Source organism: Saccharomyces mikatae (genome assembly GCF_947241705.1).
Source record: "Saccharomyces mikatae IFO 1815 strain IFO1815 genome assembly, chromosome: 15".
Lineage (NCBI taxonomy): Eukaryota > Fungi > Ascomycota > Saccharomycetes > Saccharomycetales > Saccharomycetaceae > Saccharomyces > Saccharomyces mikatae.
Window position 1 is genome coordinate 473,499 of NC_079270.1, and position 17,571 is coordinate 491,069.

Consider the following 17,571-nt stretch of genomic DNA (forward strand, 5'->3'; position numbering starts at 1 on the left):
ACATGGTTACAAAGGTCGATCAGTCATTAATTTATCATTATTAGTTTCTTGAATCAAGCGATAAGTATAAAGTCTGAGTTGTATATTTATTAGTATACAATTGTCCCTACTGCAATGACTTTATGATCTATTGATGTTAGAACAATATTGTCAGTAACATACTTAGAATCGATCACAGTTAAATCAAAATTTGGTTCCACAATTTCAACTTCGACCATTAATGATTGATACGGACCAATTGAGGTGTCATTGGTTCCAAAAATCTTCAATAATTTGGCTACGCTATACGTCAAATTATGGTAGAGAATCAGTTCAGAACCCAAGTCTATGCGATCATTCAACATATGCGTTTGGATTGACAACTTAATTAACCGCAAAGTTGACAACTTCAATACTTTGGGTAAATTTGGTGATAAATTATTTGCCCTTCTGGAAAGAATCATTGAATCACCCTTGCGAATGAGGGTTCGATTTTTCATGAAGTCTTCCGTATTATGAATCTTAACCAAAACTTCTAAAATGTCAGAATTCACACCGACTGCCAAAGGTTTTGTTTTCTTAGTCCCCGAAATTTGTTTTGCTTTCCTCATTTCCGTAACTATACCATAATACTGTAGTCCCTTAAACTGAGTGTGAATTTCGATTGTTTGGCCCGATTGAATGTATCCGCTTTTAATAAGAACTTTTAGCGATAAGCAATTTGCCTCTGCTGATGGTTGAGTAACGGGGGATTGTAATATTATGCCTATAAATGGCTCTTCCAACGTGCTTTCTATCTTGTTCATATTAGCTTCCATTAATGTACATAGTTGAGAGAAAAACGTCGGTCCGTCATACCACTCAGGAACATCATCGATAGAGTCAAACTCAGATTTGTATTTAGACTTGGAAACATTTTCAGAATTATTCAAATTTGAACCTAACAAGCCGGAACACGGAATGAATTGGAATTGTGCGGCTTTCCATTGAAAATGCTCCGTCAACAAATAGTTTAGTTCAGACTGAATTATTTCTAGTCGTTGTTTGTCCCAACTTATTAGATCTGCTTTGTTCAAAAGAACTATCAAATGCTTCTTGCGTGTGGACTTTTGGTATAAGTATGATATTACCCTTAAAATTTCATATATCCGATTATTTGGACCATCTAATGATTTCTCCCAAAACTCATAATTGCAATCAATAACCAATGCAAAAACGTCCGGGTTAAACGTTAGAATTGAATTAATGGTCTCTTTATTAAAATACTCGCTATTGCCGGGCGTGTCTATAAGTGTGAGGGATGATGACGGAAGGAAATTATTCTTTATTTTAACCATTTTCTTGAACATTGAAAACCCATTTTCTCTTTCAATTTTAGTATTGTCTAGAATGATCTTAAAATGATTGGAAAGAAGCGGGTCTAAATTACTCGCTTTTTTTTGTAGTTCTCTCATTGAAGATATAGAAAGTTCGTTTAGTTCATATAAAAGATGTCCAAGTAAAGTAGATTTACCAGAATTCGCATCACCGAGTAACAAACATGTTAAATCCAAAGGATGGTTGGCAATGAATGAATGAATATCAATTGGTTCAGTAGGAGGTGTTTGAAGCTCAATCAATTCATCCTTTCCAGCCTTGGGTACTGCTTTAATATTTAAGTTCTCTAATCTTTCATTAAAGGCATTCAACTGAGCTGATTGTATTATATCGTCGGGACTAGGTTTATTAAAGTTTTCAATGGCTATGTTACGAGATTTTTTCGGCAGGGCAGAAGGTAGAAAAATGCTAAAAAGCTCATTATAATGCTTTTCCAAACTCAGAAGAGATGGTGATGATGAAGATGGAGGTGATTCTGGTGATAATGAGGTGGCTTGCGTGTTTAGACCTTTTGATTTGTTATTTATAATAAAGTTTGTAAGGGCAAAATCGCTAGTTCGATTTACGCACGCATCTTTTTTTAAAACACAGTACTGATTTATTTCATTTATGATTTTCCATGGATCTTCAAAGCTGGAATTAACATAAGATTTTTCTTTGATATGAAGTTCATTTTCGGTGCTCCCTGGTGTTTCTAGTTTTCCTTTTGTCATATCATTATTTGATTTCTTTAAGGCAGACAATTTCAAACTTAATGAGAAAGTATGTTGGTTCGGGTTATTGTCACCCTTTTTGATCCTGTCTTTTGCAAGAAGAGTCCTCAGATCTTTCTTTTTCGTTTCAGCATTGCTATCTGTAGTTTCTCTGTTCTTATGTAACTTTTCTAGTAGTGATGCACTTTTAGAAGTATTATGTGATTGATCAATATTTGAGAGACCTTTAGCTTTTTCTAGCTTCTTTCTTGCTAATTGTTCTAATAACGACATGTCCGATAATACTATTGGTTTAAAGGACTGTCTGTCTTCTTGTACGTAAGATGCAACAGAGTTTAAAGTTTCCATACTTCCAGTCAGTTATAGTACACATTAATACATTCTTGTCCGGGTCATGCGACAAGCTCAAACCCGCAAACTTGAAAATCGTGAAAAGAGTCTTATTAGTTGAAGTTCAGTACCAGATGGGAGGACTAAATATTATCATTTTTCTTGGGGAATAAATCAATGAGAGGAGTCAAAACAGCTTCTATAATATCACAGAAATGGGGAATTATGATAGTGCCAAATACTGGGCCAAACAGGGAAATCGTCGAGGGTTGCAGAAAACGCGCTACTACTGTCAAATATGCCAAAGGCAATGTAAAGATGCAAACGGGTTTCAGTCACATAATAAATCGCCGTCACACTTAAGAAAGATTAATCAAGTGACTGTTGAGGATGCTAAGCGGTACAATGAGCAGTTTGAGAAGGATTTTTTACAGTTATTGCAGCAGCGACATGGCGAGAAATGGGTGGATGCTAACAAAGTATACAACGAATATATTCAGGATCGTAATCATATACATATGAATGCGACCTTGCATCGCTCCTTAACTCAGTTTATTCGTCACCTAGGGCGGACGAGTAAAGTGGACGTTGATATGGACATCGATGACAAATCGGAGAATATTGAAGGCCCTTTGCTCATCAGGATTCATCCATCATCTCTGTCACCGCCTTCCGAAGATGGATTGCTACAAGATCAACAAGAGCAAGAAATCATAGCCGCCGAGCTTTTGGAAAGACAACTTACTCGTGCTATGCGACAAACTGAACTTGAGAGCGAGTTGCCGCAACCAGTGATGAAATCGAAAATAGACGAAGATAGCACTTTAAAGCCTGTACGAGTCACCTTTCACGGTTCTGGTAGGGTAAATAAAAAGAAAAAGAAGGTCATTCCACGGAAGAACGGAATCAAGTTTCGCTGATTGAAAATTTTTCTTTGAAAGCGATGAGGTTAACAGAATTAGTTTAATGAATGGACCTAAAGAGAGAATTTAGGAATAGTGAGAATTGGCACCCTGAACTATTCATATTTTTATAAACGTATTAGCGGAGACAATGTGTAATGGACACGTTAAATTTGAGGACGAAAAAAGTGCAGTCAAAATAACTGCTGCCACCGATAGAAAAAATGATATGCAGGTAATATCAAAACAGAACGAGGAAGTGAATACAAGTAGTGATGAGGAGAGTGATGATGATGATGCTCCACAGGAAGAAGGAATCCATTCTGGAAAAGGTGAAGTTGAATCGCAGATTACTCAGAGAGAAGAAGCTATAAGATTGGAACAGTCACAATTGCGGTCTAAGAGAAGGAAGCAAAATGAATTGTATGCCAAGCAGAAGAAGGTAGTGAATGAGACAGAGCCGGTTGATGAAACAATTTCGGAGCTTCCCGAAGAGTTGCTGAAAAATATAGATCAAAAGGATGAAGACAATATACAGAACTTATCTTCAAATCATGTAAACTTTGATAAATGGGATGTGTCAGACGAAGACCAAGAGGAACTGGTCCATGTTATGAAAGCTAAGAAAAGAAAGACATTGAGAAACTTAAGAAAAGATTCAGTAAAAAGAGGGAAATTTAAGATTCAATTATTATCCATGCAGGGTTCCAAAACATTGCCACCAAAAAAAGAGGCATCGATCATACATTCAAGAGATCGTTGGTTAAATAGGAAAACTTTGAATAAAAAGTAATATATAGCATCAAACATAATATAATAATAATACGTCACAAAACAAAAAAAAAAATCTCCGTTTATCTACAATGAACAATGAGAATATATACTGAAGTTATGATACGCTATTCTTCTGAAATGCAGTAAGATATTACCAACGGAATGCAAACACCTATCAATACATAAACGGATTCATCATGGGGAAGAACGACATCCTCTTCCACACTAAGATCATGATCATGAGAACCCCCACCAACAAACGCTGTGAAAGATGCATATAATAAACTACCACCACTCATGAGCAGAAGATTTCCGCTAATCCAATCCATCGTTGTTGAATGACTCAAATTCAAGAGGGATAACACTATGTATCCGATTGGTGTCGATGAGGCAAATAGGAAAACGTTGCATACTATCTCCCATTTCAACAAATTTTGTCTTGACACCATTAAACTAGTGAGAGAAAGAACCGCAGGGATCTTGTGAATCACAATGGCAATCAATACCACTATGAGTAGCGAATCATTATTCGTTGTCGTACCTAGTGCGATTCCATCGGATAACCCATGAATAAACAATGCAAATACAACGTTATTTTGTATTAAGTTCATCCATATTTGTTTTGGGTGATTTATTATATCTTTCCAACTTTGAAATTTGATTGCCTCGTGAGTATAAATCGCTTGCTTTCTGGAAATCCATAGTGTAACCAGCCTATCGAGGACATACACTCCTAAAAACCCGATTAGCAAATTCAATCCAACGTTACCATTATGTTCTACACATGCCTTTATACCCTCCGGTATTACCAACATGAAAGAGGTACCTAACAACATTCCTATACCGAATTGTGATAGAACTGCAATTTTAACACGATAGCTGCTAGCCCCATTGGTGCCCGTTTGAATACCCGCATTTGCACTGAGATCGGAACTGGAATCGTTATCTTCTTGGTCAATGACAATGGCACTTTTCTGCTTATCAACGTAGTATAACGGGATTAGCCCTATGAGAAAGGTGGCAATCAAAAGAAAACTAGCCAATAGTATCACCCCGAAAAAATTCATTATGATTGATTATGTAGCAAGTTAGCTTTATTCGGCACTTACCTAGAGACATTCTCTTCAATGGAACTATTCGTCGTTATTTTTTTACAGCCAATTCTCGAAAAACATCCTAAATAGAAATATAAAATAGTTAGCCATCTCGTATAATGTAGTACTAAAAACAAAAAATACGGTCCGATGTCCTTTCCAGGGGACTCAGACGTGATCATAGATTCTACCGTTCTAAAAGCTGTTGAATTAGGAACAAAACTTTTTAAATCTGGGGAATATCTGCAAGCGAAAAGAATATTCATCAATGCTATAAGAGTATGCGATTCTTATTCTGAGGAGCAAATCATACAAATCAGAAACGCATACCAATTAGATACTGTGAGGATTGATAATAAACGATTATATCATCCTAGATATGTAAAGATACTGGACAATATCTGTGCGTGTTATGAAAAACTAAACGATTTGAAATCCTGTTTAAATGTATCACAAAGATTACTTCAGCTAGATCCTGGTAATGTAAAATGCTACATACGGTGTACAAGAACACTCATAAAATTAAAAGATTGGAAAAGAGCATATAAGACATGTTGTGGCGGATTACAGTTATGTGATAATGCCAGTCCTCTTTTGAGGCAACAAAAGCAATTTATTAAAGAGAATATGGCGCAAAAACAGGATAATGAAAAGAAGAGTAACGACGGAAGGAAATATATAGATCCATTAAATGAAGCAAAAGTACTTAAGAGGAAAAAGCAGAGTGATATTTCAGAATTGTTGCAACCAAAGAAGAAGATCAAAGATGATATCAGGAAAGTTGATTTAGTTGGCGACTTACCGATTGAGGTACTACCTGTCATACTTCAAAGATTCACCAGTAGAGAACTCATTATGTTGTCGTTGGTTTGTAACAAATGGAGAGACAAAATATTGTATCATTTACATTGTTTCCGAGAATTTAACTTGACCTCAATCAGTTTCAAAAACTTTGTAAAATTTATGGATTTCTTACAACAGAATTTCACCAATACGTACAAAAGATACAGTCTTTCTCAGTTAAAAATTAGTTCTAAAATTACTCCGGAAGAGTTACGAATAGCTCAGTTGTTATTTAGTAAAATGCCGAAATGCATAAGTTTTGAACGGCTTATACTTTCAATGCCAACACTAACAACCACCCAGTTTTACAAGTTGATGGCTGGAGAACGTACAGAGCTTTTCTCAAAATTACTAGAATTATCCCTTATGATAACTTATAGACCTGATAAACAACATGAATGGAATATACTTCAGAATTGTCCTTTGTTGAAGAAAATGGAATTAATATTTGTAAATTCAGTGGTTTCCATCGCCAATCGAAATAATATCACCGGAAGCGATAACAGTTTCAATTCAATGTTCGGTGGTGTCAATATACAAAGTCCGGTTGAAAATCAGGGTGAATCAGAAATTGTGGAGGGAAAAGTGGTCTACAATGAACTAGAAAAGTTAACATTGATATGTGACAAGAAGAAAATTAAGAATTTCCCACTCTATTATGCCTTATCAAGAAATCAGTTTCCTCTATTACGGAAGTTGACAATAACTGGTGTAATATTTCCTTTTATTGACCAAAGTGTAACGAACTTTGAGTGGTTATTGAATTTTCCAAACTTAAAAGAACTATGGTTGGAGGACAACGATAATTGTGAACTGAGTAAGTTCTTTCAATTGCTCAAGTGCTCAGATGTTTGGAAAAATTTGCGGAAGTTGACCTTTAGAGAGAACAGACTGTATCCAATTATCAATCTTGATGAGGACTTGCCCATTGCCAACGATGATGAGATGCCATACATGCTATATTATAGGAAGAACCTGCAGAATCTGGAAAAGTTAGATCTAATGGGGACATCAATAAGCGGTTCTGCGTTAACCAGATTATGTGAAAAGTATTTGAATGGTGAGAAATTAAAGAGTTTAAATATTGGGGACTGCCCCAACATTCAATTTCTAACTAATCATGCTCATACAACAAGAATGGTATTGGATGTGAATTTGGTTTTGAAGAAACTCTCTAAATTGGAGGAAATCAATTTGTCACATCTGAATACATTGAATGATCGTACAATGAATTCCTTTATAATTAACATACCCTTTTTGGAAAATTTGAAAAGGCTTGATATTTCGCACAATTTTGAAATCACCGGAATATCAATCTACGAATTTTTAAAGAAATTTCAGATGGACCACGAGAATGAAACAGGATGCCAACCACTGACATATTTAAATATTGACGGTTGTGTACAAGTATCACATATCACTGTCAATATGATCCGAGCCCAGAATCTAGTCACCCGAGTGGATTGCGTTTACGAAAGAGACAAATGGAAAAAATTCGGAGTTAACTCATATTCGTACTCATAAATCAGGCATTCACCGGTGGGAATATAGGTTGCTTTGGAGATTACTTTAGAATATTTAATGTAACGAAATGCTATGTGCCTTCTGGTACTATGTAGGGATGAGGGTATACTATTATCTGTTCTATAGAAATGTACGAATTGCCTTCTAATTTTAGTTCTGGAAAATGTCTGAATTATTCATGAAAGTGTCGTTTGTGGCTGCCGACATAGCCTCCATTGGAAACTTACCTGGATTGAATAAAGTGTTATCAAAAGACCCATTTTCAATGGCCGGTATAGGGAAATCTTCCGAATTTGTCTGAACATCATAAGAAGAAATTGTTCCAGATTTTTTCCTATTTTTCCTCATTTCCACTGACATATTTTGGTTATAATAGGAAGATCTTTTCTTGAATTGAGGTCTCGATTGAACTTTTAGTGGAGATTTCTTTGATCTCAAACTGGAAGTGCCAACGGCAAAGGATAAGGAATTTGCCTTTTGCCTTGAAACCTGTGTTGAAGGAGATTTTGAACATTGAGAAGATGTGGACGATGATGGGGAAGGTGATAATGGATCCTTTTTTCTTTTGTTAAGAGCAGAAGGTGGAAAAGGAACTGGCTGAAGAGGCAATCTTAATGCTGTTTTATGAGGCGACCTGATGATTGATAACGAATTGGAAGAGGAGTCTTCCAGGTCAACTCCTGGCAAATCAGAGTCCATTATGGTCAAAGATTTGATCTGTTCACCGAATCGTGGTTGGAAAAATTGTAGAGGATTCCTTATCGAGGAAGAAATAATTATTTTTTCCTTTAGGAAAGTGATTGCGTTATCCAATGCAAACTCTTGACCACAGTTATTTTGAATCATGGACATTTTCGGCCAAGTAGCTCTTGCGCCCAAAGTAGTTTGGTGCAAAAGGAAAAGTTGAGATGGATTTTTTAGTACTTCGTGAAATTGGCCAACCATCGATAAATCTGGTAAAATAGTGACATTTCCGGAATATTGTTGTAAGAAAAGGTGTTTCAGTTTTGTCATTAGGTAGGGATGGAATTCGAACTCCTTTAGGATATCTAAGAAATGAATAGTTTCATTGGAGAAAAAGTTGAAAATCTTCGTCACCTGGTTTCTGAAGCGAGCAGTGATTTCCTTCTCAATTTCACCCCCAACACAAGTGTTTGAGAATTTTAGAAGGGGGAAGACATGTATATTTACCTGACATGCAATAATGTGGTCTACATTGAACATTTCTGAAAGACGGGAAATGGGCATATCATTATCCACCGATCCGTCCATAAATTTCATGTTTGATAGATGTAAGTTGGTTGCCCCCCATTCTTTTATTTTACCAGAGTGAGGGTCTTTCTCGAAAAGTGGTGTGGAGGGAAAAACGCCAGGCAGCGAACAAGATGCGCATACGGCAGACCAAATAAGAACGTTTGGGGCAGTTAGGTTGTTTAGTAGTTTCGGTTGTTCATATATGGATGCAGGTGAAACAGTGATATTCAAGATTTTGCCCGTCTTATTGTAGGCTTCCCTAAAGGTCAAGTCTCCCAAAAACGAAAGCATTGTGTTAATCAAAGGTTTATTATTGAACCAGGTACCATTTTGGCAGAATCTCGATATCTTGATTAGTAGGTTTTCGTTGGGGGATTTGGAATTGTCATCGTTGAAGATATTGAATTCCATGTTAAGTACATTGGTCAACAAGGAAGGAATTTCCTGGGTTGTGTGAACGCAAAATATGCTGGCAACGATGGCACCAGCACTGCTGCCACTGATTACTTTAGGCATTAGGTCCGATTCAAAAAGGGCGGCAAGAACACCGATGTGGAAAAGACCGAAAGTGCTGCCACCACTAAGCACGAGGGCGGTGCGGCCTATGTTTCTTCTTGTTTGTTGTAAGATACCCAAGAGGTAATGGTCGTTCATATCTGATTGGTGGATGAGCGCGGTAAGTACTGCTTGGGACTCCTCGAGGTAATCATGTATGATCTGTTTCGTACCAGAATGCGAGTGTCTGTATAGGTTGACGTTATTCATGTTGCCGAGGTTACGGACCCACTTAGTCCTGATCAAGTAAAGTAGGCGGTGGTAATCGTGAGTGTTTCTCAAATGGCGCATGCGGAGGGTCAACTCTTGCAGGAGCTTGTAGTTGTACAACGATGACTCGTTGATTGTTTTCCAATCAGAAAGCCCCGTCAAGTCGTCCAGTTTCAACGCTATATCATTCCATTGATCGTAAGATATTGCGTGTTTTTTCTGGGAGGACAGGTCGCATATGCGCAGTTGTTTGCGGGATAGGGTCTTGTGGTAAAGCCATTTGAAGAGTGATGATGAGTCCGTGGTAGAAGTGTTGGATAGTTCGTAGTACTTGGACAGAAGAAATTCTGTTACTGGCAGAGTATTAGACATAACAGAAAACAGTGCTGTTTTCTTGGTGCTGTTTTGTGACGTCTTTGGTTTCCTATTGTTTTCAGAAGTACTTCTTTTCTTTTTCTTTTGTTTTTTGTTTTACATAATTCTTCGCGCAGGTTTAATGATATTCCTTGCTCTACTAATTATTTCATATTTTCCTGGTGTTAAAGGGAAGGGGGAAAAGGGAAGCGAAAACTTCAAGAAGCAGAATGAGAAAAAAAACAAAACAAAACAAAACAAAGCAAAACAAAACAAAACAAAACAAAACATACCATAACATAACAAAGGCAAAGAACCTAAATGGAAGAAAGCACAAACACACACTATTAGCAACGTATAAATAGTAGAGACATTTGAAGAATATGAGTTTAAGAACGCCGAAGAGAAGCAGGACCAATGAGGAACACGAACATGAGCACGAGCACGAGCACGAACAAGAGCAAGAGCAGTTAAAGAACCAAGATACACATACACCCCAGTACCAACACCAACCGAGGTCTACAACCCTCTTGAGCACACCGGTCCGTATTAAGAATGGCTTTGGCACACCGTCACCGCCGTCTCCACCAGGTACAACCAAGAGCATCACCAAATCAAGGAGGAGGCCGTCAACGACAACCCTCCAAGGCATATTCATGTCGCCCGTTAACAAGCGTCGTGTAGCGCAAGCTGAACATGGACGTGTATTCGATCATAACAACGTCGGGCACGAAAGTGAGAGTGACGACGACGAAAACGAAAACGAAAATGACAACAACCAAGACGGTCACGTTGGCATGTCCTTGTTGCCACCGACAACGCCTAAATCAAGGCGGTCGGAGGTGTTTCTGTCGCCGTCGCCGCGTCTGAGGTCACCTCCAACGGCTGTGCGTCGGTCTGCGGGCGAGCGGCCTATCCGCGAAATATCACATACACTGCGCACCAGGCTTAATTACGCACTAGTCAAGCTGCAAAATGGGTGGACGGATAAGACACTTCCCGAGTTAGAGACAGAACTTGCACCCGCAGCACAAACATCGCCACGGCGCTATCATAACAGGTTTCCGGATAGTGCGGATGCAGGTACTTCTGCGCACACAGCGTTTCTCCAGGCGCTGGGAGGACACCCACCGCGAGAAGAGGCTACTGCAGTTGAAACACTAATGCTACTGTCGTCACCCACCAAAAAACAGCAGCATCGACCTGTCACGGCAACGTCCGCTGGAGAGCTCGCAGACGACACGGAACCCGAGTCGGACACCGAAGTGGAGACGTCGTAATGCACTATAATTTCCCCCACAATCTCGGCGTTAGTGCAGCCGCGTCCGTTCTCGCACCCTTTACTATCATATATAAGCGCGCATGCATGCAGTAAATGGCTCACTGCTAGTGCGTACCTGCCGTATCTACTGATCAAGCTCGGCGGCTAGAATGAAACACCACACGTTCAATAAAGAAACGAAAATTTGCAGCGCTAGCTGGCCGCGCGTATCGCAATCAACGCTATGCACAACAGATCGCCTCGAGCTCGTTTACGACGTGTACTGCAATGCAGAACGGCAACTCCACCCCCACACCGCCACTAGCCTCAACCTCGTTTTTCTGCACGGCGGCGGCATGAGCAGGGTTGTATGGGAGTATTATTTGCCGCGACTGGTAGCCGCGGACCCGGAAGGTAATTATGTCATAGAGAAAATTGTGCTGATCGACCAGGTCAACCACGGTGATTCTGCGGTGCGCAACCGCGGAAAGTTGGGCACGGATTTTAACTGGATTGATGGAGCCCGCGATGTGATCAAGATTGCTAGCTACGAGCTCGGCAGTGATAACGAGCAGCCAGCTCTAAACGTGGCTATAGGCCATTCGATGGGCGGGTTCCAGGCTCTTGCATGTGACGTGTTGTCGCCCAATCTATTCGATTTGCTCATCTTGATCGAGCCTGTAGTCATTTCTCGGCAAGTCGTCGGCTCCGGGAGAAAGAGGGCGCCACCCGGGTCTTCCCATATCTCGGAAAACCTTTATAACTCCCTTCGTTTAAAGACATGTGACCGTTTTGCGAACGAGTCTGAATATATACATTATATGAAGAACGACTCCTTTTTCACCAAGGCCCACGCCTCAATTCTGCAAAATATCATCGATTTCGAAAGAATAAAGGTGTCCGATGATGACGGTTCTGTGCGCACGAAGATGGAACAGGCGCAGAATCTCCTCTGCTATATGAACATGGAGTCCTTCGCGCCTTTTCTAATCAGCAACGTCAAATTTGTAAGCACACGGACCATCCACATCGTGGGCGCGCTCTCCACTTGGTGTCCTCCAGAAAACCAGTTGTTTTTGCAGAAGACGCTGCGGAATTACCATCTCGACGTTGTTCCGGGTGGCTCTCACCTGGTCAACATTGAGGTTCCGGATCTTATTGTCGAAAAAATCAATCATCATATCCACGAGTTTGTTCTTACTTCTCCACTGCGGTCCTTACATATTCCGCAGTTGTCGCTTGACGAAAGAATGGTCAAGTTTAAACAGGCTTTCAATTTGTTCAAGAATGATGCTTTGATTAAAACCAGTAAATCTAAATTTTAGCACTTTTGTACATGTTTATATATATATATATATATATATATATATATAGGATGAACGTCTTAATGAATAACTGACGCAACGGTCGGCGGGTTTCCATTTCGTTCCACCTTTCGCGCGGGCACTGTAGACTAATATCGCCCAGGACGAAAGTGTGTACCCGTCTTTTCACCAAGTAAGTAGTGTATTTCATGTAGCCAAAAGAAAAAACATGAAGGAACTCAAGTTTACATACAAAACAATATCAGGGACGCACTCTTCAAGCACTGTACCGTACGCCTTCGTATTAAATCCTTCCTCGCAAACATGAATTGGCTGTTTCTGGTCTCCGTGATCTTCTTCTGCGGCGTGTCAACACATCCTGCCCTTGCAATGTCAACTAACAGATTGCTAAAGCTGGCAAAAAAGTCTCCCAAGAACATCATACCACTGAAGGATTCAAGCTTCGAGAATATCCTGGCGCCTCCTCATGAAAATGCCTATATAGTCGCTCTATTTACTGCCACAGCGCCCGAAATTGGCTGCTCCTTGTGTCTCGAATTGGAGTCCGAATACGAAACCATAGTTACTTCCTGGTTTGACGATCATCCAGATGCCAAATCCGCTGGTTCCGATACATCCATCTTTTTCACAAAGGTCAATTTGGAGGACCCTTCCAAGACGATTCCAAAAGCGTTCCAGTTTTTCCAACTAAATAATGTTCCTAGATTGTTCATCTTCAAACCAAACTCCGCTTCTATTCTCGACCACAGCATTATCAATATCTCCACTGATGCTGGTCCAGAAAGAATGAAGCAAATCATACATGCCATTAAACAGCTTTCGCAAGTAAACGACTTCACCTTGCACTTGCCTATGGACTGGACTCCGATTATTACCTCCACAATAATCACATTCATTACCGTTTTGCTATTCAAAAAGCAGTCTAAACTCATGTTTTCCATTATGACTTCTAGAATTGTCTGGGCAACTTTGTCCACTTTCTTTATCATCTGTATGATCAGTGCCTACATGTTCAACCAAATTAGAAACACCCAACTGGCAGGCGTTGGCCCCAAGGGCGAAGTCATGTATTTCTTGCCCAACGAATTCCAGCACCAATTTGCCATCGAAACTCAGGTCATGGCCCTTATCTACGGATCATTAGCTACGTTGGTTGTCGTGTTGGTCAAAGGTATACCATTCCTACGCTCCCACCTGTATCCAGACGCCAAGAAATCGTACTTCATCGATGCTGTCTTGGCCTCTCTTTGCGCATTGTTTATTTACGTCTTCTTCGCTGCCTTGACCACCGTCTTTTCGATAAAGAGTCCCGCTTATCCTTTCCCTTTACTAAGACTATCGGCACCTTTTAAATGAAGCTTCTTTTTTTTCTTGCTACCATCATGGTAAAGAAAGAGTAGAGTATGTTAGATAAAGTTTTTTTTTCAAAAATATAAAATAGAATAAAACAAAACAAAACAAAATTACATTTTACACACTATGTGTTGTCCTTTTCTTCTCCGTTAAAGTTTGGTTTCTTCTCCGCCCATTTCGTGGGTTTTCTTATGGTTTGTGAGACTGCCCAATCCACCGAACACCCCTTTCTTGATCTTACCTATGGCACCAACACCGCCACCTATCACAGACGTACCAGCTCTCAAACCAGTACCCAGTCCCTTAGATGCTATATCTCCGACTTTCTTTTCTCTTTTACTCACGCTTACTGTGTACCTTGGCTTGAAGCTGAATGCTAGATGTAACACGCCACCATCTTGACCGGCATTTTCTAATCCTTCGACTGGCACATCTAACTCGGTAATTCCTTCAACCTTGACTTTTTCCAATGGGATCTCTGCTGTCCCAATAGTATCGTCCGCACTTGTAGAATCCCAGTCCATGACTTTTATTCTTAGTATGTCATTCAAACGATTGTTGATTTGAACGGTGCCTTCATCATTCCACTTAGGATTCAAAGATCTTTTGACAACCTTTGTCTTGTAAGCACAGTCTTCCTCATTGTTGATGTAATACTTCAAGTACGGATCGGAATAACCATTTAAATCAGATGCTATCAAGTTTTCTGCACTTCTTGACATAATTGTCAAGTCACCTGAATTCGTGATCAAGTCATTTTCTGGCAATTGTTTAGTGTCGATAGGAAACCACGATATTTGAAGCATTAGTTTAGCACTACCTTCACCTGAAAGATGTAAAATTGATGGCTTATAATAACAATTCTTAACTAACTCTAACGTAGGCAGTTCTACTTCACAAACGCATTTCTCCATTTTGTTATAATTTTTATTCTTAGCAACTCTAAAAATAGTAGTGGATTTGTCTAATTCTTTTATTATTACGTCGCCAGACCAACCGTTTTTGACAATCCTGGATGGGATGCGTGGACTAACGAATCTCGGGTGACCATTACCATCAAAAAACGCTTGAACGTATAGCCCAGAGTCGGGCAATTCCCCGTCAAGGACAGTGACAGCAAGAACACCTTGATTGTATCGCAATAGCTCTGGCAAGTCCAACTTCTGTCTATTACTGTACATGTCTTCCAGCTCTTTGACTTCATTCCATTCTTGTTCGAATTTGGCTTTATCTTCTTTAGAGATTTTTTTTTCATCTATGGCTAATTTACGTGATTCTAACAATGCCTTCTTTTTGTTAACTTTATCTAAATCTTGGATTTCTTCCAGTGTTAAAACAGGCAGTGCCGGATAAAAGGAAGTATAGTACGTAACGGTTCCCTTGGGTTTTTTCTTGGGCATTATTAAACGACCAACTTTAGCTTCTTCATCGATTGTCTCCTGGTATTTGTCATTCTCATCCTTCTTGAATAAATCTTGAACGTTGATGTTGAATTCACCAACTGAACGATCCTTGTTGACGGTTTCCACATCCATACATTGAAGCGTAATTTTCTGGTTTGGTGAAGTGACAGCAACATAAATAACTTGATTCCAAATTGGATTCAAAGTTTGATTCTTAAAGTCTGTTCTACCTTTCGATAATCCGTTAACCAAGACTTTACAATATGGATCGATAGTACCAAACTTTTCCAAATTTCTCAAATCGTTTGCCTTTTCAATGAAGACTCTGATAGCACCAATTGGTGGTGTGTAAGCAACTGAGTTGGAACCTATCTCCAGTCTAACAGGTCTCCAATATGTGGTGATTTTAATATCACCTTTCTGGTTTTTCAATGGGATCAATTTCTTATCCACTTGGCTTCTATCTATTAAATCGTTTAAAGTCTGAATGGTAGATCCAATTTCTTCCCCTTTGCTATCCTTGACGACGAACTTATACCTCGTTTTGCGACGATCTGCAATAACTGCTTCATAGTCCGAATTCCATTTTAAAGTGCCAGTGTCGGTTGCCGTACCAGTGGTTAACACCAATTTAGCATTCAGATAAACTTCAACATAGGCAGTAATTTTCTTTTCTTCTTCAGCAAAACGAGATCCTTCTTCAACCACAATTTTAGCAATACCAGTATTCAGGTCGGGTAGCTCTTCTACAGATCCATCCGGTAACTTCTTTTCTTCCAAAGTTGGGAAGTATCTTAAATCAAAAGTCAATTCACCGACTGGTTTAGAATTTCTTAAAAACTCAGCTTTCAGGTTCCTTTGCGTAGAATTATCATGTAGGAGATTCAGGTTGTATTGAATTCTACCGAGCACTTTATCCTTTAACTTCGCACGCTTATCATAGACACTAATTGTTAATGGGTCGGTGAAAGAGTTCAATAAAACGTATAAAGTCTCGTCCCAAACGGGGTTCAGAGTATCTCTTACGGTCCTTGTCTTTGCAATGGATACATCGTTAAATTCAAAGGACAAATATGGATCAATTGATTCGTTCAATACTGAGGAGGTACGTTTTAATCCCTTAGCATTTTTTATGGTAATTTCCAAGATGCCAATTGACAGGTTGGAACCAGAGAGGAGCTGTGGGATATTCAACTGTAAAGAAAATGGAGGTAGTAAGATTGGGCCCATGTATTTTTTGGCCATCTTTTGTATCAATGTCATAAGACCTGGGATAGCTAAAATTTCCCAATTGAAAATCGAACGTCCAAATAAGGAAGCAACAAAATCAAAATCGGGAACTTTCAATAGTTGGATGTTAACAGTTTCAACATGGGGGAAAGGAGTCATTAACTTGAATTTAACTCTAGCATGTGCTTTGAAGGCGATGTCCGACACGGAAACGGGAATGGTAATGCCAAAAATTTTAGCCTTAACAACAGCTAATTCATTGACGTAGTTTCTAACCTGTTTGGCACTCATATCGCATAAATCATGAGGGGTAAAAGAGATACCCCAGTCCATCACAACAACGTCAGAAGCAGTGTTTTGGAACGTCTTCACCAGATCAATCCTTGGAGGCTTAACACCAAGTGTCAGCTCATCAATCCATAGTTCAGTGATAAATTGAGGAATTGCCTCATTGGTAGCCATTTGTTCATTGGCCTGTTGAACAATCAATTGACTTACGGATGGTTCTAAAATGGGCCAGTATTTGTCCAAAAATGTATTTAGCCATTCTAAAGATTCGTAGTCATTCTCCACCTTTTGCACTGTAAATTCCTTTTGAACCAATTCTCTTATTGAACCTCTGTACTTTTTAGCCGATGTTCTATACAACAATGAAGTGATAACGATGACAAAAAAGGCTGAGCCCATAGAAAATTTATAGTGACCAAGTGCAAATGATACCACGCCTCCAATAAAGAAAATGGCTACGGAATGATACCAGTCACCGTAAAGACTGTCGGGTATGATATTATTTAAGAGTGTTTCTCTACTCATATCCATCAATTCATCATCCAAGGTCAATTCGTCTTTGTCTTCCCAACCACCAATTTGTTTCCAACCCACATATGAAGCTTCATGGATGCTTCTCTTGAAGCTTTCATCACCGGCATGCGATGCCTTTTGGGATGAAACACTAGTACTGGCTTCAGTTTCCTCTTTCGTTTTCGGAGGTTGTAACTTATCTATCCCATTAACGTTAGCTACTTGTGCCGTCTCAGGCTTCTTTGGTGCTGATGCTCCAGTATCTTCCTTGGACATATTGTATCACGCA

General features: G+C 39.4%; 10 protein-coding genes across 10 annotated transcripts; 6 read left to right on the forward strand and 4 right to left on the reverse strand.

The window, feature by feature from the left end:
- Positions 1-89: 89 nt before the first annotated feature.
- On the reverse strand, positions 90-2,342 carry SKI7 (Ski7p; the record flags this gene model as incomplete). Its single annotated transcript, XM_056225713.1, has 1 exon — positions 90-2,342. One exon carries the CDS (start codon positions 2,340-2,342, stop codon positions 90-92), a length of 2,253 nt encoding a protein of 750 aa, XP_056079504.1.
- Positions 2,343-2,614: 272 nt separating this feature from the next.
- Positions 2,615-3,319, forward strand: RTS2 (Rts2p; the record flags this gene model as incomplete). The annotated part of the gene is made up of 1 exon (XM_056225714.1): positions 2,615-3,319. One exon carries the CDS (start codon positions 2,615-2,617, stop codon positions 3,317-3,319), a length of 705 nt encoding a protein of 234 aa, XP_056079505.1.
- A 133-nt stretch (positions 3,320-3,452) lies between these two features.
- BUD21 (Bud21p) lies at positions 3,453-4,094 on the forward strand (the record flags this gene model as incomplete). The annotated part of the gene is made up of 1 exon (XM_056225715.1): positions 3,453-4,094. The coding sequence occupies one exon, from the start codon at positions 3,453-3,455 to the stop codon at positions 4,092-4,094; it is 642 nt and encodes a 213-aa protein (XP_056079506.1).
- Positions 4,095-4,200: 106 nt separating this feature from the next.
- ATX2 (Mn(2+) transporter ATX2) lies at positions 4,201-5,142 on the reverse strand (the record flags this gene model as incomplete). Its single annotated transcript, XM_056225716.1, has 1 exon — positions 4,201-5,142. One exon carries the CDS (start codon positions 5,140-5,142, stop codon positions 4,201-4,203), a length of 942 nt encoding a protein of 313 aa, XP_056079507.1.
- A 177-nt stretch (positions 5,143-5,319) lies between these two features.
- Positions 5,320-7,536, forward strand: DIA2 (DNA-binding SCF ubiquitin ligase subunit DIA2; the record flags this gene model as incomplete). The annotated part of the gene is made up of 1 exon (XM_056225717.1): positions 5,320-7,536. One exon carries the CDS (start codon positions 5,320-5,322, stop codon positions 7,534-7,536), a length of 2,217 nt encoding a protein of 738 aa, XP_056079508.1.
- A 150-nt stretch (positions 7,537-7,686) lies between these two features.
- TGL5 (triacylglycerol lipase) lies at positions 7,687-9,927 on the reverse strand (the record flags this gene model as incomplete). Its single annotated transcript, XM_056225718.1, has 1 exon — positions 7,687-9,927. The coding sequence occupies one exon, from the start codon at positions 9,925-9,927 to the stop codon at positions 7,687-7,689; it is 2,241 nt and encodes a 746-aa protein (XP_056079509.1).
- A 365-nt stretch (positions 9,928-10,292) lies between these two features.
- WHI5 (transcriptional repressor WHI5) lies at positions 10,293-11,189 on the forward strand (the record flags this gene model as incomplete). Its single annotated transcript, XM_056225720.1, has 1 exon — positions 10,293-11,189. The coding sequence occupies one exon, from the start codon at positions 10,293-10,295 to the stop codon at positions 11,187-11,189; it is 897 nt and encodes a 298-aa protein (XP_056079510.1).
- Positions 11,190-11,340: 151 nt separating this feature from the next.
- On the forward strand, positions 11,341-12,495 carry LPX1 (triglyceride lipase; the record flags this gene model as incomplete). Its single annotated transcript, XM_056225721.1, has 1 exon — positions 11,341-12,495. One exon carries the CDS (start codon positions 11,341-11,343, stop codon positions 12,493-12,495), a length of 1,155 nt encoding a protein of 384 aa, XP_056079511.1.
- A 303-nt stretch (positions 12,496-12,798) lies between these two features.
- Positions 12,799-13,851, forward strand: OST3 (dolichyl-diphosphooligosaccharide--protein glycotransferase OST3; the record flags this gene model as incomplete). The annotated part of the gene is made up of 1 exon (XM_056225722.1): positions 12,799-13,851. The coding sequence occupies one exon, from the start codon at positions 12,799-12,801 to the stop codon at positions 13,849-13,851; it is 1,053 nt and encodes a 350-aa protein (XP_056079512.1).
- Positions 13,852-13,997: 146 nt separating this feature from the next.
- Positions 13,998-17,558, reverse strand: TCB1 (tricalbin; the record flags this gene model as incomplete). Its single annotated transcript, XM_056225723.1, has 1 exon — positions 13,998-17,558. The coding sequence occupies one exon, from the start codon at positions 17,556-17,558 to the stop codon at positions 13,998-14,000; it is 3,561 nt and encodes a 1,186-aa protein (XP_056079513.1).
- Between the last annotated feature and the right edge of the window lie 13 nt (positions 17,559-17,571).